Source organism: Myotis nattereri, assembly GCF_964212035.1.
Source record: "Myotis nattereri genome assembly, chromosome: 2".
NCBI classification, from domain to species: Eukaryota; Metazoa; Chordata; class Mammalia; order Chiroptera; family Vespertilionidae; genus Myotis; species Myotis nattereri.
In genome coordinates this window covers 192,849,406-192,871,283 of record NC_138076.1, presented here as the reverse complement: position 1 = coordinate 192,871,283, position 21,878 = coordinate 192,849,406, and the positions used below count along the sequence as shown (strand labels likewise).

Here is a 21,878-nt window from a genome sequence, read left to right as displayed (position 1 = left end):
CAGCCTAGCCAAGATCTCCAGCCAGGATCTCCAGCCAGGTTCTGTGTCCATGTTCTCTTGCTAGGTTCTCCAGGTTCTCCAGTCAGGTTCTGTAGCCATGTTCCCTCGCTAGGTTCTCCAGCCAGGTTCTGTCCAGGTTCTCCAGCCAGGTTCAGTCACCAGGTTCTAGTCAGGTTCTCTTGCCAATTTCTGTAGTCAGGTTCAGTCCAGGATCTTTTGCCATGTTCTCTCCAGGGAAGTTCTTCTATCTGTAGGTTCTGTGTAGGTTCTGTCTTCTTAGTTCTGTCTTGTTAGTTCTGTTTTTATACCAGTTGATTCAATCCTATCAGTCTCTATTACAAAGGTTAGGGCGTTTCTTATCTCCATTCCAGGGAGTAAAGATTATGTAGCTTAAGCATGATTGTTCATAGTTAAAGTGATTAATTACCCGCCTGGCACTTAGTTAAGAGGTTTTATTCCCTCCCTAACTTCAGGGGAAAATCCCTACCTGGGGATTGAACCTTTCTCATAGAGGTGACCTTGGTTAAAACACAGTGCCAAGAAGGTGAGCAAACATATTAAGAACAGTATGCCATATATGCCAGGTCCCTTGAAACAGCAAGGATGGACCGGCTCCCGGCATTATAGAAAAGACACCTGTGTAGTGTATACAATACAATCGCTGTGCCCTTGCTCTGATTGGCCTTGAACATCCAGCATACTTTGATTAGGGTGCCCACACTCTACCCCTTACACCGGATGATCATCTAGGGATACCCTGGCCCATTTGCCAGCTCCTTGAACATGGAGCCTATAACAACAATACAAACTATAGTATGCTATGGCCAGTACTCTGGCCCCAGTAGTAAACTTACAAATGCCTAACTTCATGTCTCTGGCAGTCTATCCCACCAATCTTGGGGGTGGTCATGGGAGAGGGCTTGTATGGCTTGTACTAAACTATCTCTTGCAGGGTACTGGTTACATTGCCAGGACTGGATCAAGGAATGCGACTGTAACTTATAGTTGTACCTGCTTCCCAAAGGGATAGGAGGGCCACCCATGGCCCCTCCCTAGTAACAGACTATGGCCAGGTCCACACTCCCTGAGCCCCCTCTGTCAAGGGGGAAGGCCTTGGGTCACACAGTTCATCTGTTGCTTTTACCTGTACATGCAGTGTCTGAGGATACCTCCGGGTATATTTGTCTAGCCCCGTGGTCAGCAAACTGTGGCTCGCCAGCCACATGCGGCTCTTTGGCCCCTTGAGTGTGGCTCTTCCACAAAATACCACAAGAGGGCATGCACATACAGAGCGATTGAAACTTCGTGGCCCATGCGCAGAAGTCGGTATTTTGTGGAAGAGCCATACTCAAGGGGCCAAAGAGCCGCATGTGGCTCGCGAGCCGCAGTTTGCCAAGCTGCAGTTTGCCGACCACTGGTCTAGCCTAATCTTTAAGGCTAGGTGGGTCCACCCCGAGGTGGAGCTCACATTTCCTGTCCCTATGTGGGGTGATGGCCTACTAGCCACTATTGCTTGTGTCATCATGGCAACTATAAAGTTAAGCCTGTGAAGATAGTCCGGCTTCTGTTCTAATGGCCAAAGGGCTACTTTGCTCAGTATCTGAATCAAACTACATAGTTCATTAGTATCCAAACGGACAGTCACAGCTGTCCATGTAATAGGATTCTTCCCTACGAGACCCATCTTTACATCACATGTTCTTCGGGAAGGGTGGCATACCCTTTCGGAATGGACTAGGGAGTAGCTCATCCATAGAAATTTTATCCCTCGACAGGGTCTCATGTCACAGGACCCAACAGGGTTTAAAATTCCTGTGACAGAGGGCTGGAACTCACCGCTTTCTTTTGTTCTAAATAGGCCCCCCACTTTGCTAAAGTTGGGATTTGTGCCACTCCCAACATAGGCATGGTCACACAGGCGTGCAAGGCAGCACACACGGCTGCCGACTGTCTCTCAACAAGAGAACATTGGCTCCCAGTTTTCTTCCATAACTGGGACTAAAACCTGATGGGTACCCTTCTCTGCCCTCTTGGGCAACTGCCCTCTTGGCAGCTAGGTGCCCTTTATTTCTGGGGTTCAACCCCACATCGCCCCCTTCTGGGACAACTGACACATGGCCGTAACAGTGGAGCCAGGTGGGGACTGGACACTTGCTAACACCCCAAAAGACCAACATAGGACTGTAACAACTGCTGGCAGCTGCATTCAAATCTGCAAGAGATTCAGAGGTTAACACATTATTAACACAGTGAAATGTTGTCCCTATGGGAGGCTTGCCCCACGTAGCTAAATCTCATGCTATCAAACTATGACAAATGGAAGGGCTATGCAAACATTCCTGAGGGAAGGCAACCGAAGTCCACTGTCAACCCTCCTATGCAAAGGCCACTGTCCTTGACTCTCTGCAGCCATGTCCATGGAGAAGAAGGCACCAACGAAGGCCATCACAAAGAGCATTGCTCCAACGCCAGGGCAAGCCGATCGCTGCAATCCTCTGCAGCCAGCACCGTGAAGTGTAGCAGCGGAGTCAATCTGGTACCAGAGAGAGTTGCCTACATTACAGGGACAGCTCTACTCTGCACCCTTCTATATGAGCAACTGGGCCACACGTCTATCCAGGCAACTACAGAGCAAACTGTAGTCCACATCAGCGAGTTCAACATGCGGCCTCCTGGCCCCCCAACCGGGTGCCTCAACCATCCCTTATAGTGGTTCTCAATCTTCCTAATGCCGTGGTCCTTTAATACAGTTCCTCATGTTGTAGTGACCCCCAATTTCATTGTTACAAATTGAACATAATTAAAGCATAGTGATTAATCACAAAAACAATATGTAATTATATATGTGTTTTCCGATGGTCTTAGGTGACCCCCGTGAAAGAGTCGTTAGACGCCCAAAGGGGTCGCGACCCACAGGTTGAGAACCACTGGTCTAGGAGATCAGACTCCTCGCTCTGGTCCAGGGGTAGTGCCTTCTTACCAGATTGGCCTTGAACATCTGGTGTACGCTGGATGCTTTTGTTTTCATCTTTCAAAATATTATATTTTAATTTTCTCCTCTAGAATTTAAGCTCTATGTGAGCAAGGTTTTTTGCCTTGTTTGGATATCTGTTGTATCCTTATTTTCAAAGCAATGCTTGACACATAATAGATGCTCAATAAATATTAATTGAATCAATTTTGATAGGTACTATAAATTAAAAATTGCATGATACTTATGAAAATATAAAGCAGGGTATCGGATATATCCAACAGAAATATCTCTCAATAATGAAAGGGGAGAATACTTTTTCAGACTAACAAAAGCTGAGATAATTTATTACCAGCAGGTCTGCATTTTTAACAATATTAAATGGAGTTCATATGTGGACTCTAATGAACAAAATAAACTGATGAACCAAAAATAGATCCAGAGACATATTAGCAAGGAACAGATTGCTAACAACAGAGGGAAGGCAGGAGAGGGCGGGTGGGTGGGTGGGCAGAGATCCACCAATGAACATGTATGCATACATGCATAACTCATGGATACATTATGTAGTGAAGGCCTGGGGTGAGGGGCGAGAGTGGGCTAGAAGAGGTCAATGGGGGACAAAAGGGGACATATATAATATTTTCAACAATAAATATTAAAAAAATATAAATAATAAAGGAGTCTTGCCCATGGGTGTTCTCAGTGGTTGAGCGTCGACCTACGAACAGGAGGTCACAGTTTAATTCTCAGTCAGGGCACATGCCCAGGTCATGGGCTTGATCCTCAGTATGGGGCATGCAGAAGGCAGCCAATCAGTGATTCTCTCTCTTTATTGATGTTTCTATCTCTCCCTGCCCCTTCCTCTCTGAAATCAATAAAAAATACTATATTTTTTTAAAAAAACACCTCCAAAACAAAAACCAATAAATATTAAAAAAAAAATAATAATAAAGGGAGTTCTTGCCCCACCAGTGTGGCTCTGTGGTTGAGCATCGACCCATGAACCAGGGGGTCAGTGTTCAATTCCTGGTCAGGGCACACGCCCAGGTTGTGGGCTTGACCCCTAATAGGGGGCGTGCAGGAGGCAGCTGATCAGTGATTCTCTCTCATTATTGATGTTTCTATCTTTCCCTTTTCCTTCCTTTCTCTGCAATCAGTAAAAACATAATAAATAAAAATAAAAATAATGCTTCAATAAATATAGGGATGCATGCATTCTTTCAAACTGTTATCTCTGGTTTCTTCAGATATATTCCCAGAAGTGGGATCATTATGTCAAAGGAAACTCCATATTGTTTTCCAAAGTGGTGGGAATACAGACCTTCGAAGCTTCTCTTTCCTCCACATCTTGTTTGTTGATTCATTGATGGTAGTAATAGCGTCAATGATAAAAAGAAAGACAAAAGGAAAAGAAAAAAAAATTCACTTTAAAATTATATTTTTAAAAACTAGATAAAACACCACTAATGTTGAAATATTTGAAACATTTCCCTTAAAATGTCAAACAAGTCAACACTATTTACCATCAGTAACTCTCTGGCAGTCTTTCCCTTTTTCATTAGACAAGAAATAAGTAATAGCTATAACACAGAAAAAAATAAAGCTTATTATTAAATGCTATATTTTGTAGCATTTAAAATAACCCACAGATTATTTGAAATTGTGAGAGCTTTCAGCATGGATGTTGAACAGAAAAATAACCAAAAGCAGTTGTATTTTATTACAGAGACAACTATTTTAAAAGACAATAAATTATGTAACTCCAATAGGAGAAACATTTTACATATAAAATAAGGATGCACGTAATAAATAATTTTCAGTAACTGTTTAGAAAAATTGTAAGTTATATAAGAAGACAAAAATCAATAGAAGATACATATTGGCCAGTGTGTTCAGTAGTTAGACTGTTAGCCCGTGCACCAAAAAGTCGAGGGTTCAATTCCCAGTTAAGGGCTCATGCCTGGGTTTCAGGTTCATTCCCTGGCCCCAATAGAGGCACATGTGGGAGGCAAGGTGTGTTTCTCACATTGATGTCTCTCTCTCTCTCTCTCTCTCTCTCTCTCTCTCTCTCTCTCTCTGTCTCTCTCTGACGCCCTTCATCCCTCCCTTCCACTCTCTAAAAATCAATGGAAAAATGCCCTTGGGTGAGGATTAACAAAAAAAGATACATATTATAAATTAATAAGAAGATAATTTTATAAATATAATACTGCCAACACTGACCTATAGATTCTGTAAAATTACAAGGTTCTTCTAAAATTGATATAGAAAAGCAAAGATCCAGGACATATGAAAAGTTAAAACGTAAGTTGAAGAAATTTAACAAAAGTGAAGTTATACAGAGGGAAAGAAAAAAAGATATTAAAACTTTATTACCTATGGTTATAAATCATAATCAGAAATGTTTATGTAGTACTTTTTTTTCTCCTGCAAATCCATTTTCTTTCTGTGTAGCATCTGGCTGTTGCTACACCATCATCACTGAGGTAAGCACATTTTTCATTTCCTCTCACATCAAACCTATAATAGAGAGAGTACATTAAACACTATGTACTAGGGAGTCCTATAATTTCTCCCTTGTCCAATAACACTTTTAAAAAAAATATCTGCCCTGAATCCTAAAAATGTGTACTGTGATATACCAGTAGTACTCTCTTGCTAAGGTTAAGATATCTGCACCAAACTGGACCATAAGAGTCTGCCTTCCAAGCATTTATATTTATTAAACTACATTAAGTGAGTTATATGTAATCAGGGGAACTACCAGTTCATATAAATCAATGGTTCTAAATGGGGCAATTTTGCCTTCCCCCCAACCTCCACAGGGACACTTGGCAGTAACTGGAGACATTTTTGGTTGTCACAAATGGAGTGGGGAAAAATCAGAGATGCTGCTAACTCCCTACAATGCACAGGAAAGTGCCCCCCTACCCACAACAAAGAATTATTCAGTCCAATGTGTCCGTTGCGTTGCTACTGAGAACCTCGACTAAAAACTAAAGTGGTAAAGTGGCTGGCTGTCATCATTTGGGTTGGTTACACCGAGATCATGTGTGCAGTGAGTTCAGGTCTTCCAATCCAATTTTTCTTATTGTAAAATGAAAGATACAAAGCTCAGGGAAAATTATGTTATCAATGCAAATAAAATCAGCTTAAAATAAACAACAAATTGATCATGAACTGTAAAATATGTCAGCAAACAGGTAGCACAAAGCTTGAAAAATAGATGTAGAATTGGAAAAGATAATTTAGAATCAGGCACAAGTTTAAATTCTTTTGGACTGTGTTTGTGAATTTTAGGTCTTTATTTTCAAAATAACCAAGTACACGATCTTCCCCTTATATATATATTTTAAAGCAAATTAACAACAGTGAATATTTATTAATTGCTAGGATCCAGGTTCTCTTTTTTAAATTTATCTTTGTTGTTGAAAGTATGTCCCCTTTCCTCCCCTTGCCTCATGTCTTCCCCACTCCCATGTCCTCCCCCTGCCACAGGCTGAGGATTCCCCTTATGTCTCGATTCCCAGCCTCTCTGGTTGACTCCTGGAGTTAATCTCAATACATGATACAATCTTCCCATTTCATCTTTTTAATATGTGCTCAAATCTTGGGCTCTAGAGAAATGTAGCTAACCCATGTCTGAATTTAAATAATCTGAGAAAGAAAGAAACTCACCATTTGTTAAATATTCCTCCATTTACCCAAGTTCCTGTTTGATTTTCTGTCATCTCCAACCCAATCCAGAGATCAAACATACATCTGTGTTGTCTTAAAAAATCCTTTAGAGACAAAATCAATTTCATAATTTTACTTCTCAGTTTTTAATACAGCCTATTGTGAGGAGCAAGGTGACAAATGTCAAACACCAAGCTGTACCAGAAAATAAAAAATATTTTACTCTCTGCCCCTCACTTTTCTTATTTATGAAACAAAGATGTGAGACACATTTTCTTTCAGATACTTTCTGATTCCAAATTAATAATTTTCAATATGAAAATCTATTCCTTCAGTATTTTTAAACAAAAAAATCTATGGAAATCCAGTTTGTTATGAAGCTCATTTTAATCATCACATATTTACTATAATGGTTTTCCTGTTCCTAGCAATTACTAGTATATTGAGTTCCATGTTGTATTTTACTTCAACTTCTCTCCCAAAATTATTCTCTCTCTCTCTCTCTCTCTCTCTCTCTCTCTCTCTCTCTCTCTCTCATGCCCCTCAGATAACTAGTTCTTTTATAATCTAGTTATCAGATTGTATTTTTTGCAGATATTCTAATTTTTAAAGGTATCATTCAGGGAAATTATAATTTTTCCTGATATTTCTTCTTTTCTCCTTATTCCTTCAGTGTTACAATTGAGCTCATTTTCAAGTCATGGAGTCTTCTCTGCTACTGAGTAAGTACCTGGGAAACCTTCAGCCTTACGCTATATAACTCCATGTTTCCAGTTGTTGATAAATATAAAGGAATCATGAAAACTCACAATACTCATGGTATTTCTATCTAATACTAGTAGCAGTGACACAGTAGCTTTTGTCACTTTAATATGCCATCCTCTGCAGCATTTTATAAATTTGTTTTTTAAAAGTTCATTTCATTGAGCTAAACTTTGGGATTACAAAGAAACAGATTAATAAAGTATTCCCCCTGGATTGAAAGGTTTAATTTAGTGAGAAAAATTATGTAAATATAGAGTTGGAAAATATCCTACTAGTTAAGGGGAAGATAATGAATATAATAAACACAAATTAAAATTAAAGTTTACACCAAAGAAGTATCTGGTTTTTATGGGAGGCTTTCACATAGAATGTGCTTTAAGAGGTAAAGCTGGAAGAGAAGATTTCATGATACATATAGAGGGTGAGGGAGAAATAGACATTCATAGTCTAGACTTAGCAAAGAGCTTGTCTGAAGGCAGAAAAAATATGTAAGGATAAACATATTGGAAACCAGCAGGGGAGATCTATGCCTATGCCTATGCGTATATATTCATATGAAAAATAATACAATGATTAATAAACAGTAATGCAAAAATAAACTGTTTTGTGTACTTGCAACTGTAAATCTATTTTTGCCCATCCTGTATGTGTATATATAAATTATTGAATGATGGGAAAATTGGGTGATGTTCAAGTAGCTGTGGTCTTGGTGACAGGCAACTGGGAGGTGCATTTTCTAGAACCCGTCCAATGAAAAAATATTAATCGTTAATTGTTTAACACAGGGGTGCCCATATAGTTTATTGTTAAAAATGCAAGATAATTTTAAGTAGATGAAAATAAACAAAACAATATTTCATGAAACAAGTTTTATCTCATTTTAACTTATACATATTTTGTATATATATATGTATGAATATATATATATGTGTGTGTGTATATATATATATATATATATATATAATATTTTAAATTATTTTACATAAAGTCTTAAAATTCTTGTATACATTGCCCTGGCTGATGTGGTTCAGTTGGTTGAGGGTCATCCCATGCACCCAAGGTTACAGGCTAGATTTTCAGTCAGGGTGCATGCTGGGGTTGCAGGCTCTAGCCCTAGCAGGAGACGTGCAAGAGACAGCTGATCAATGTGATGTTTTATCTGCTGGAAGCAAATTCCAGCAGGTCATAATTATGCAAGAAGTTCATCAGAAGGATGATCTTGGGACTTCAGCAGGGCTGAAAATATACATATATTATTACCTACTGCTGAACAGCTGCAGGCATTTCCCCTAAACTGATAATCTTTTCCTGTTTACCTGCTGCTGGAGGAATGGCTGAAGGAATTTCCCTTAACCTGATAATCAATTATTGCTTACTAGACCTTACCTTTGATATGTATATCTGCTTTGCTAAAGGGCAAAATCTATATTAATAAAAGGGTAATATGCTAATTAGACTGGGAGACCTTCCAGATGTCCTTTCAAAGCCATGGTGATGGGGCTGAGGCAGAGGTGGTTAGGGGCAATCAGGCCAGGAGGGGAGGGCAGTTGGGGCGATCAGGCTGGTGGGGGTGGGGCAGGAGAGGGCAAGAAGGTCAGCAGGGGAGGCAGTTGAGGGCAAGCAGGCTGGCAAGGGGAGCAATTGGGGGCAAGCAGGCTGGAGGGGGGGGCAGTTGGAAGCAAGCAGGCTGACAGAGGGGCAGTTGGGGACAATGAAGCTGGCTGGGGCAGTTGGGGGTGAGCAGGCTGGCAGGCAGAGTGGTCAGAGGTGATCAGGCTGGCAGACAGGTGAGCAGTTAGGAACCAGTGATCCCAGATTGCAAGAAGAATGTTTGACTGACGGTTTGGGCCTGATCCCTGTGGATATCTGGCAGTCAGACATCCTCCAAGGGGTCCCAGATTGGAGAGGGTGCAGGCCGGGCTGAGGGACACCTCCCCACCCTTGTGCACGAATTTCGTGCACCAGGCCAGTAGTGTGTTAATAAAAAGCATGGGTCCAGAGATTTGGAGATCTTAGTCACTAGAGCTAAGACTCCCCTGGCTCCCCCAAAATGCCTTCCAAATTTAAATGTCTTGTCTATTTATCCATTTATTCCCAGCCCCTTCTCCAGATTCCTGAACCCGTGCTGTGAAAAGACTGCGGCATTTATCAATGTTTCTCTCTCTCCCCCTCCCTTCCTCTCTCTCTAAAATCAATAAAAATATCAAAATTATTGTATATGTTACTTTTTTTCACTCCTTCACAGACAGGTTTACCTCATTCTGTCGGTCACTTACATTTTGCTCAGAAAATGTAGTATATAACAGGCATCAACAATCTTCAAACTATATCAGGATATTTTATGATCAGGCTTTTTTTAATCCAAATAGTACAATCATTCTTATTTGCTATGTTTAATGATTTCCCTTAAGCTCAAAACTATTGTTGTGTAGTTCTGTTCTTGGTGTTCCATCATATTCACTATTTTTCAGTCTTTGCCAACATGATTCCTGTAAGTGAAGAGTTTAAACAGTATGCCTTGTTCTTTCTTTATCCCTCAAGAATTTTATTAACATTCATTATTTTTCCATTTTGCTGGTAATTTAGTCTCTTTTTCCTTAAGAAGAACCGTAAAAGGCAGTACAAATAGTTCTCAGAATGTTCATTATAAAAGTCTTGCAAAATTCATGAGTGAGATTATTTATAGAAGCTCTTTCATTTAAGCATATTTTATTTTCTGTGTCTGCCCTTAACATATCTAGTTTTTCACATTTTATTCAGATTTCCATATCTGTTCTTGCTTCCAAAATAGTTTAGTTTCCTTGCACTGATCTGTAAATTGTTCCAGTCTGGTTCACCTTCATTTAAATTTGTACCAATCATTAGGCAGATTATATAAATAGACTGTTCACCACGTAAATAACATACAATTCTAACAATGTTGACTGCTGTGCTGTACTCTTTACATTTTAAACGCTTCTTAATTGTACATTATTCACAAAAATATTTAAACCAAATTACATTATCTCTTATATTGACCCTTTTAAAGAGATTAGACAAAAGCAAAACCATATGTTTACTATAAACTTGATTTAGGAAAATAACAGATTTCACAAGTGCAGAGTTACAGAGTTTCTCAATCTCTTATTCTTGGAGATTCTCTTTACTAAAAAAAAAAAAATAAATAAATAAAAATAAAAAATTGTCAGAGGGAAGGCAGGGAGGGGAATGGGAGGGGAGTGATTAACTGGGGAATTTATATGCATAAATTCATAACCCATGGACACAGAATATAGAGTGGTGAAGGCCTGGGAGGGGCAGGTTCATGGTGGAGGGGGTCAATGTGGAGGAGAAACAGAAACAAAGAGGATATTTGTAATACTTTCAACAGTAAAGATAATTTTTTAAAAAATTTGTCATGGAAAATAATATTTATTCAACAAATATTCATTAAACTTTTATTTGTATCTGTCTTTATGCTACAGCAAAAGATATAATTTCAAATAAAGCATAATATTTATTTACTGGAAGCTCATCCTCTGGTCTAGGGGGAAACTTTCAATTACACACCTATTGCATTACCAGTAATGAGTGCTATGATGGAGGCTGCCATGGGACCTCAGAGGCAGACAGCAAAGCAATAGTGAGTAGTCAGAGGAAGGTGGAATGAAGAATCCCATCCACCATGAAGCAGTTCTCTGTTTGTGGACTAAAAGTTTTCCAAATATTATCAAACTCTTCTATTTATACTCCTTAAAATATAAAGATAACTACCAAGTCTACTAACTTGATGTGTTACACTATCCAAACAAAATATAATCAGGTATCTTCCATGGCCTGCTATGAACATCTTTAATATTCCATATACAAAAATAGGCATGTGTAAGAAGTTTTAAAAATCATAATGGAATTTGAATATTTCCAATGCCCTTACACACAAAAAATTCATAAGTTATATGTATTAGATTACTTACCATTTCTTCTCTAGAGTCAATCACAGTTAGGTCAGCATGTTGAGTAGAACAGTTGTGTCTACTTGAATTCCAATCCCCTTCTTGTTTAGAGAAATAATAGCAATTCTTTTGAAAACCAATCCAACCATCTGGGCAAAAATACTGAGTAGAAGGACTGGATTTACCTAGAAATGAGACAAATGCATAGTCTAAGAACCAGATGAAATAATATACCTCTGTATTTGAGATTATTGGGGAAAGACAGGATTGTGATGTAAAAGTTTATAATCATGATTAGAATTGCATATCTACCACATAACATGTTTTTTTAAAAATTCCTGTTACATTAAATGACAGCAGCTCAGAATTTGACAGGACACTCATATTCCTTTTGAAGCATAATAGTAATCCCTCCTTTGGAAAAACTGCTGTTTGAAACTAATGTTTTGGAATTCTCTATTGTTTTGAAATTCTCTGCTATATTTTTGCTAGTCCCTCTGTTATTTTTAGACTGTAAAATAACATTGTTTTTTAGCTTGAATAATAGAAAAGATAAACTTAATTGTCTGACCTTGCAAGCTTGCCATCTAACATAAGGAACTGATATGCTGATACTGATGCCAGGTGTCTATATAGATATGTACTCAAGGTTACAGGTGTCTGTATAGATATGATATGTACTCAAGGTTTCAAGTTGTCTGTATATATGTGACAGGTGTTTGCTAGATATGATATATACAGATATGATATATACTCAAGGTTACAAGCTGATGCAAAAATAACTTATACAAAGACCTAGAAGGATATAAAAAGGGAATACTCTTTCCTATGTCAGTTCAGAATTTGACAGAGGTATTCTGCTCTGAACCAGCACACAATAAAGATGGCTTCTAACTAACTGGTTCATTAAGGCATCTTATCTAGCTCACTGATTTGCGATACACTTTTACCTCTAACCTCAATGATACATAGGCATTTCAGAGTAACCATTGTTATTTGTGTCAATTTCACTTGTGTTAAGTCACCTTTGTCATTTATGGGTAAATGAAATATAAGAAAATCCTAGCATTATCAGCACGTAATAAAAATACTAATTTAAACTAGACTGTAAAAATGCAGGAAGCATGTTAAATGCTAAGGAAGTAATGGAAAGAATAAAACAGAATATGTAGCTAACAAGGCATGTGTTAGATTGCCTATTGTCAAGAAGGTAACCCATTAGTTCTGGGTTAACCAATGAAAAGAACCCACACGGGAAGTGAAGCAGAAGTCATTATTCTTAAAGATGTGGGCATTGGCAGTTCATAGGTTTCTTCATGAGTAGCTTTGGCAGCTAGACTTGTTAGCTTCTTAGACTTTCTTCTAATCTCTGGATTCTCCTAAAACATTAGTGGTTTAAGCCAAAGTTATGAGTGACTATTTCTCCTCCAGCAATAGAGCTTTCCAGACCATAACTCCACAGCTCCTCTCATAATAATGTTATTCCTAATTCTTGTGTTAAAGTCCTAGTCTTGAAACATTTGTAGTGTCTATTTTTCTGAACACAGGGAGACTTGAGTCTATTTTTGGTTCCAAAAATAGTTCTAAAGCAACAGAACCTTAAGGATGAGATATCATCATATTGATTTTTCAATGTCATTTGCTTTAAATGCATTAATCTAATCACCAGTTATAAGTGGGATGCTAGTGATTAAGGGTGTACAGAGAGAAAACAATTGGTTGAATTATTATCTACACTCATTTCCACAATGAGTCAATGAAATTTTGCTTCATGTTATGAGATGGAAGAATAACACCGCATAATGTGGAACAACAGAAATAAGATGCAAAGGATACATGCAAATTGCATGATTTTATTTATGTAGAAATGTTTTAAATGGGGAAAACTAACCTATGCAACAGAAATCAAAATAGTGATTATCATTATCAGGGTGAACAATTTTGTCTTAATTTTTGCATCTCCCAATGCCTTACATAGGTCGCATATTTCATAATAACTCATTCATTGATACCATTAAATATATCGTGACTAAAGGGAAGGGAATGAAAATAATAAGAAAAGATCATGATGAAACAAAAAGAAAAAGAATCATTTAATAATGAAGTGGAATTTTTGGAGTGGAACCCAGATTCTTTCTCCGCCAGAATCGAAGAATGAATCCACGGACAGAAAGTGGTATAGCAAAGGTGGAAATTTATTGAAGGGCAAGTACAGACTCCCAGGTGAGGAGAGGAAAAGAGTCCCACAGAATGGACTCCCACGTGGGGAGGGGGAAAAGGGTCCCGCTGAGTTTTTTTCCCCTATGGCTTATAAAGGCTGCATATCCTGGTGCCTTGATATCCCCTTTGATTGGCCACTATTCCCTTAGTCTGGTTACTAGGGTAACTCCTAGGCTCGAAGGTGGCACCTCATATGGGACATGTGATGCCCCAGTCCTTCACTGTTCTTTTCTTTCTGGGTTTTCTTCCTTTCTCTTTATTTTGTAAATATAGACCTTTTTGGCTACTTCCAGCTCCCTTGTCTTATGTAAATGCAACTGTTGCTGCTCCCTGCACCTGGTTTCCTGGTGTTATGGAGATATACCTGTTGCTGCTTCCTTGTCTTATGGAAATGTGACTGCACCTGGCTTCCTTGTGCTATGAAGATGTACCTTCTCCCAAACTGTAGCCCTGTGTTTTCCCATGGACCCCAATTCTAAAAACTCCCTAAGCCTGCATCTATTCCCCTAAAATTCCTGTTTCAATAGGAAGACCTGAACAGGGGGAAAGAAAAAAAAGATGAAGAAATAAAGTATGAAATTTACTCACCATATATAATTAAGGCAACAAGAATGGAAACAATTACAAGTAATCCAATAATTGACACCTTATATTTGTTAACACCTGAAAAACAGCAAAAAAATATTTTTAGATTAAGAAACAGCTACAAGAAAAACTAAAGTTTGTACTCATAACTGTTTCTAAAAACCTCTTTAGGCAATTTTATTCTGCTACTTCACAAGGAAATGACACAAAACATTTTTTTTCCTGTTTGTCACATGAGAAAAAAATTCTGATTTTTATTTTTTTTTGCTTGAAATTTCTCAGGACATCCTTATATCTAATTCAAGTTTTACCATGGATTTTACTGTAATAGTCCAAGGAATCAAAGATGTATGTGTCTTTAGGCCAGAATTTCCTCAGGCCTGGAGCCACTCCCAGACCTTCACTACATTTCCTCTATGGCAGTGATTTTTCAACCTTTTTCATCTCATGGCACATATAAACTAACTACTAAAATTCTGCGGCACACTAGAAAATATATTTTTTGCTGATCTGACAAAAATAGGTATAATTTTGATTCATTTATAGCAGATGGATATTGTTGATTGTTGTCATTTTTTTTTATATGACAATTTAAGGAAAAAGAGGTCAGTGACCCTGGCTAAATAGTCAGGTATTACATATTTTAGAGATACTTGTAGCACACCAGTGTGCCATGGCACACTATTTGAAAATCACTGCTTTAAAGTATCAGGACATCCTAACATTTTTTTAATGTTTCTAAGAAAATCTACTTTCCAAATAATGAAAAGTTTATTTTAAACTGTAGACTGGAATAGCATATTTGAAAAGTCATAGAATAATCAATCAAAAGATTTGGAATTATAATTTTTACCACAAGCAAGCAATGGGAACTTGGATAAGTCATTATTTTTTTCTGGCTGTATATATTTCCTCATTGGCAAAATCAGTAGAACACAACTCATCTCTGACCAGAAATTGTTTTTCTTTTTTATTAGTGCCCATTTTGGGAGAAAAATGGTACATAACTTTTAAAAAATGAAATATTTTTATTTTACATGATTATAAACTATTTATCCTTATTACAAATTTTAAAAATTTATAAATGTTACCTTAAGATAGACTATAAACACTGAGAGTATTTATCATTCCTCTTATTCACCTAGTAAAGAACTATTCTTTTGTTGAATACTTTTTTCCATAGTATATGTGTTAAAAATAGTATTTACTAGTAAAATGCATCCATAGGTACACTACTTAGACAAAATTAGCATTCTCATTTGAGTTAACATCCTTCCATCTATGTATCTCTCTAATTCTATTTTCACACATATAACCTCTCTCCAAAATACACATAATCTTAAATGAGTACAATTATCATGTGCCCATTGTCGTGTAATTTAATATTTTCAGTTAATGTGTTCTTACTACTGTGGCACACTGTTTAAAATGGCGCCCAATGAATCATTCCTCTTGTGTCTACCATCCCTTGCACACATGATCTTGCTACTTCTCCCATCAAGAAGTACACTGTATTTCCTGACACTTGAGTATGAATTGGCTTTGTGCCTTGCTTTGCCCAATAAGTTATGGAAGAAATGACAGTCTAGCACAGTGGTTCTCAACCTGTGTGTCGTGATCTTTTTGGCAGTCGAACAACCCTTTCACAGGGGTCGCCTAAGACCATCCTGCATATCAGATATTTACATTATGATTCATAACAGTAGCAACATTAAAGTTATGAAGTAGCAACGAAAATAATTTTATGGTTGGGTCACAACATGAGTAACTGTATTTAAAGAGCCAGAAGGTTGAGAACCACTGGTCTAGCACATTAGAGCCCGTGCCTGAAAAGATATTGCAATTTCTATTTTCAGTAGTCTAGAGCCCAGTCACTGTCTTAAAAAATGAGACAGAGAGAAAGAGAGAGAGAGAAAGAGGATATAGTGGATAAACAGCTGAATCCAATCACTAAGGCTTAAATTTGTGAGTGATGACTTAAATCTGTGAATGAAGACATTTGGATCCTCCGTCCCTTCCCAAATATAGCAGTTGGGATAACATGGAGATGAGCCATTTCACAGAATCTTGTCCACATTCCTAACCCATAGAGCCACCAGCACTAATGAGAAGGCTAAAAGGCTAATTCCAATGTAACCCTGATATTTGGGGGGCTAGCAATCTGAATCTGTGCCAGCAGTCTAATGTGCATCACTGATAACCTGTAATTAAGTCATTACCCCTTTCTCCACAAACTGGTCTTGCAAGACCTGCTACCTAAACGCTCACATTTTACAGAGACCATAAGCCATGAACAGCACACAGCCCCCAGAGGGGGTTATCAGCACCGGTGACAGGCCAGGCTCTCAGGTATGGTCTCAAGACCCCCAACACCTGGGGCTTTTGCACAGCCTGTGAAAGGCCTGGAAGTATAATCCATATTTGGAGGACAAAGACACCAAAAGGAGATAAAAGCAGGGCTCCCACCATATTGGTTGGCTCAGAATTTGAGAGGCAACCTCCTCTGAGTCCGCCAGCATAATAAAGCTGTATAACTCTATTTCTCTAAAGGTTGCTTGGTTTTTCTCTGGTCTTCTACAACACTATCATGATTATTGTTTTCAGCCACGAAAACTTTGGGGTGGTTGTTCATTCAGAGAAACAGATTAATGTATCCACCATGCAAAAGTGTAATTTTACATCACAATTTTAATGTCTGATAAAACTCTTTTATATGGCTATGCCATTAGAATAAACATTAACCCTCTTCTTATGGATCTTAAAGTTGGGTCATTCCTTTTTTTTTTCAACCAGAACTAAATAAATATAGGTTAAATGTATTTTTGCATACTTATCTAATTATCTTTTTAAGATAAAAATTTAAAAATAAATAAGTTGATATATATTGGTTAAATATTCTTCCAAAAGTATGGTACTAATCTAAATTATCATGAGCAATACATGAAAATACTAGTACTGATAAAAATTCAAAATAAAATAATTTTTAAAGAGTACCATAAGGAGGGGGAAAAAAATGCAGCAAAAGAATATCAGCATTGTTTCTGAGCCACCCAACTTTTATTTAACTATTTGAGAAATATAATTATGGAGTAGGGGCTAATCTTATAGGTTTCTTCCAAATTTCTGAAATGCCTGTCATTAGCTGTGCATTTCTTCTTCCTACCCAGAATTTCAAAGTTACACAATAAGCATGAACTATAGTATCTGCAATGCTTCACCTTTGAACCAGCATTGTTTATTTATTCTTTCATCCTTTAACAAATGTTAAGTCACTTACTATGTGCTAGTTTCCATTAATGCAATAGTAATCAAGAAAGATCTAATGCATGCTCTCCTGGAAGATACATTTGGAAAAGACTGACAAATTGATAAAAACGAATTTAAAAATTACAATTTGCAACAAGAGTGAGAAAGGCAATAAACAGGGTCCTCTGAATTGATAACGGGGGAGAGCCTAAAAAGCATAGGTAGGAGGTCACTCTGGGGAAATGATGTTAACACCAAGACCTAAAATATGAGCAGTGGCCAGGTACACCAAATCTTGCAAGGCATTTGGCCCTGTCTAAATCTCCACAATGCCCTGGCCAGTGTGCCTCAGTGTTTAGAGCATGGGCCCATGCACCGAAGGGTGGCAGGTTTGATTCCTGGTCAAGAACATGGACCATACCTGGTTTTCAGGTTCTATCCTCAGCTCCAGCCGGGTCCTGGGTGAGGCAACCAACCGATGTCCCTCACATTATCGATATTTCTCTCTCTCTCTCTCTCTCTCTCTCTCTCTCTCTCTCCCGCCCTCTTTCTAAAATTCAATGGGAAAAATATCATTCTGTGAGGATTAACATAAATAAATAAATACATATATACATTCATGCTGGAAGCCACCCTTGCTGCTTGACACAGTCGCCGCAGGGAAGAAACACCTGCACAGCTTACGTTTCAAAGGACCTGGCATATATGACATATGTTTGCTCCCCCTCTTAGTGCTATGTGTTTTAACCAGGACCTCCTCCCCGAGAAAGGTTGTTTCCCCAGGTTAGGGGTTAACAGGACTAAGGAAGAGAATAAATCAGTAAATCCCCCTAGAGTTACAGAAATACCATGTACTACTTATGAAGAACTTGGACTAAGACTGTTGGCAATAAATCTGGGACTTGTTGGGCCCGCATCCCCAGGGGTCTGCCCACCAGGGAAAGCACCAAAGCCTATACCCCTGGAGACCCACCGACACAGGGCAGTCCCAGGGAAGGCAAGCAGCGAGGCTGGGAGGACATAACCTTTACTGGGTAAGATAAATTCCTTCAGTCACTTCCTTGTAGCCTATCAGTAGAGCAATAGAACAGTGACCTTGGAATAGCCCTTGTAATGGAAACACAGAGATTAACCTAGACAAGATTAGAATCAACAGAACTAGATAGAGACAGGATTATGGAAATGAAACTAGGAACTGTAGGAGGTTTCCCGAAACATACCATGCTGTAATTATAGAGGCATGCTTATGGGACCAAATAGTATAAACATAGATGTAACAGGACAATAAAGAGAGAACCCAACCATGCTGATCAACTGAACGCTGCCTCCGTGTCATTCCTTCTTCGCTGACTCCGTCCACACCTTTGGGAACCCCTGGACCCGCTGGGGCTGGATCCCAACACATCCATCTATCCACGCATACATAAATACATAAAAATAAAACATCCACAAAGACATTTTAGTCTATACCCAAATGTCCTTGATACTTGACCCTGTCCAAAATGTCCAGAGCATATTTGGCCTTCACCAAATCCACAAGTGGTCCTTGATACTTGTCTAAAATGCCCATGCTTAAGAAAACATCCCTGGGTTCAAATAGCCCATAATATTTATTTCTACTTTGGGTTTACAGAATTAATACTTTCAAATATGATCATGTTTTGTTGGTCCAACAATTGTGTTGTGGCTGTGCTGCCAATAATAAGCCTCCCTGTCCTGGTAGCTTTAGATAGATGGGTCCGGGTTCAAATCTTTCAGACGAGCAGGATTTATATTAACTATGGACCACATGTTTGCCATGAATGTTTTGGACATTAATCAAATGAAAGAAACAAGAGAAAACATTTCAAGCAACAAGAACAGCAAGTGCAGGTGTCTGGAGACCCCTACCGCCCCACACCCGCTGCTGCGCGCGCAACCTCCTCCTGTCAGGTAGACCCATTACGGCATCCCAGTTAATTAGCATATTTCTCTATTACACATATAGATATGACTTAATGTAATTTCAAATTCACTTTATGGTTTAAGTGAAGTTGCCTTAATTCATTCGTTTATGACAAAGACAAAAAAAATAAGTTCTTTTTAGAAGCAAAGTTGATATGAGAATGAAGTTGTTTCAGCATGTTATCATCTCGTCTATTGTCATGATAAGTACCTCAGCTGTCACTGAGATATTGAGGCTATAAATACTGAGAGTTTGTGAGAACTATTTGAGAGTTTTGGTTTGGGTGAGCACACTCTTTCCTAAACTTTTAATTTATACATTTTTCATTTTTGTTATTTTTATTTAAATATAGTTAGTAACCAATATTTTATTAGTTTCAGGTGTGCAATATAGTGACTCAATACTTAAACACCTTACAATGTGATCACTCACTAACACTAGTAATCAGTCATCATGCAAATTTATCACAATATTATTGACTATACTTCCTTTCACCAAAACTCTCCCAAAACCCTTGGGGTATTAGCTCCCACGATAAGGAGTACTATCTCGTTGGCAACACAGAAAGTGAGGCAGCTGCCCGATCCATGTGGCTCAGTGGTTGAGTGTCGATCTATGAACCAGGAGGTCATGGTTCGATTCCAGGTTAGGGCATATGCCCAGGTTGCGAACTTGATCCTTGGTGGGGGCGGTACAGGAGGCAGCCCATCAATGATTCTCTCTCATCACTGATGTTTCTATCTTCCTCTCCCTCCCCCTTCTTTGAATTCAATAAAACTATATTAAAAAGAAAAAAAAAGGAGGCATCCAACACCTGCTTTTTTGTTTCCTAGCAACAGGGTACTTTAACTTTCATGTGGCAGTTGGAAATCAGCTCTCCTTTGATAGCTGTCCTTCCTAAATAACTCTAAGTGTAAAAAGCTACACCTCGCATTAAATTTAGACTTTATTCTTTTATCCCCCTTGCCTGGAATAGATTAATAATCTATCATTGGTTGGGTGTATGTTATTTCTTTATTCGCTTATTAAGAGATATTATCCTGTATGTTACTGGCTTATGAAATTATTAACATTACCACAGGGAATCTGAATTATGTAAATTCCTGTGACAAAGACAAAATCAGTTTCTGGAGCATAACTTTTGCTGCTTCCCCCAAAACAAAGCAATACAATCTTAATAACTTATAGAATATATTTGTGTGGTACATAGAACTTATTTACATATACAACATATAAATCCAAACTGTTGATTGATACATAAAGTTGAACTTAACACTGATTTTATGCATGGCTAGAAAGTATTCTTAAAACTTTTTGTTCAGATATTTTCATGTTACCATATAATATTTGATTCCATTTTTTTCCCCAACCCTCTTTGATTTAACCTTAGAAAGAATTATTAAATTGTCAAAAACAAAAAAGAGAGGATTCTAGTTTGCATTCTGATATGAACGGCAACAATAATTTTTGATTTACATGTACTGGTAGGTTTAAATAAAATTCAGTGGAAAATGTCAATTCACAACAATCTCCAAATCATGGATTGCTAGATATTATGCATTTTAGTTTCATTTCCTCTCTTCACCATAGTATGACTATAAAGAGCTCTATTTAAATAACTTGAAAAGATTTCCTGTCAGATTTAGAATTAGTATCTGAGTTTGTTATTTAATACATCCAAGTAATACCTAGTTGTTTTCTAAGGGTATTTTTTTTTTTAGTACATTTTCTTCCCTCATCCTCAAAAATAACAGGATATGAGCAATTACTTAGATAAGAGTAAGATAGGCAGATAATCTTTCTGCTATTAAAAATCTGAAATGTAGTATATCTTGAGTTCCTCAAAGCCTATAAACAGTCTTTTAAAATATCACAAATATTGGCCAATTTTAATATCTTCTGTGTATTCTAGTCATTGAATGAGTACATAGAATATATTTAACATCTTTTTCCCAGTAATACCATTATTAAATACTAAATTAAAGTGAATCTAAGTCTTGAACAGTTTTAAGCTACTCTTAATCCCTTTCCATTCTTAATTAAGATAAAGTGAATCTGAATTAAAAGAACAAAATAGTTACAAATCTGAATTTTGTTGTTCTATTTTTCAATAGGATTTTTTGGCCGTGATGGGAGAAACTACAAAACTCATTTCATGTTTTCTAGGTTTTTCTAAGTTTTTAACATTAAGCTTCATAATTTCACTAAGTCACCTTGATTCGGCACAATTGAAAGTGGACTTACCTTGTTTTTTTGAATCAGTTTCTGGCACCCCTTCCTGCAGGGCAGATGAGGCGAAGTTATTCACTATATTTTTCATAATTGCTCTTCAAAGTTTTCACTTTAAAGCAAAAATGTCGTCTTTACAACACAGCTTCAAGGTATGGTCTTCCTACTTTTATAAGGTAAACAGACGTTTAAATAATATTTCTCAAAATGAAACTAACCGTATGACTAAGAACCAGTCGGTCGACTCTCGCCGTGTGAAAGGAAATTAGAAAGAATCAGAAAGGAAGTTAAAAAAAGAGAAGAT

At 37.7% G+C, this 21,878-nt stretch overlaps 1 protein-coding gene across 1 annotated transcript; it reads right to left on the bottom strand.

Moving 5' to 3' along the window:
* Positions 1-4,121: 4,121 nt before the first annotated feature.
* CLEC2B (C-type lectin domain family 2 member B) lies at positions 4,122-21,830 on the bottom strand. Its single transcript, XM_081084997.1, has 6 exons — positions 21,590-21,830; positions 14,158-14,232; positions 11,371-11,534; positions 6,653-6,756; positions 5,351-5,494; positions 4,122-4,321 (listed from the first exon to the last, which is right to left on the bottom strand). Exons 1-5 carry the CDS (start codon positions 21,663-21,665, stop codon positions 5,380-5,382), a joined length of 534 nt encoding a protein of 177 aa, XP_080941123.1. The 5' UTR covers positions 21,666-21,830; the 3' UTR covers positions 4,122-4,321; positions 5,351-5,379.
* Positions 21,831-21,878: the final 48 nt, after the last annotated feature.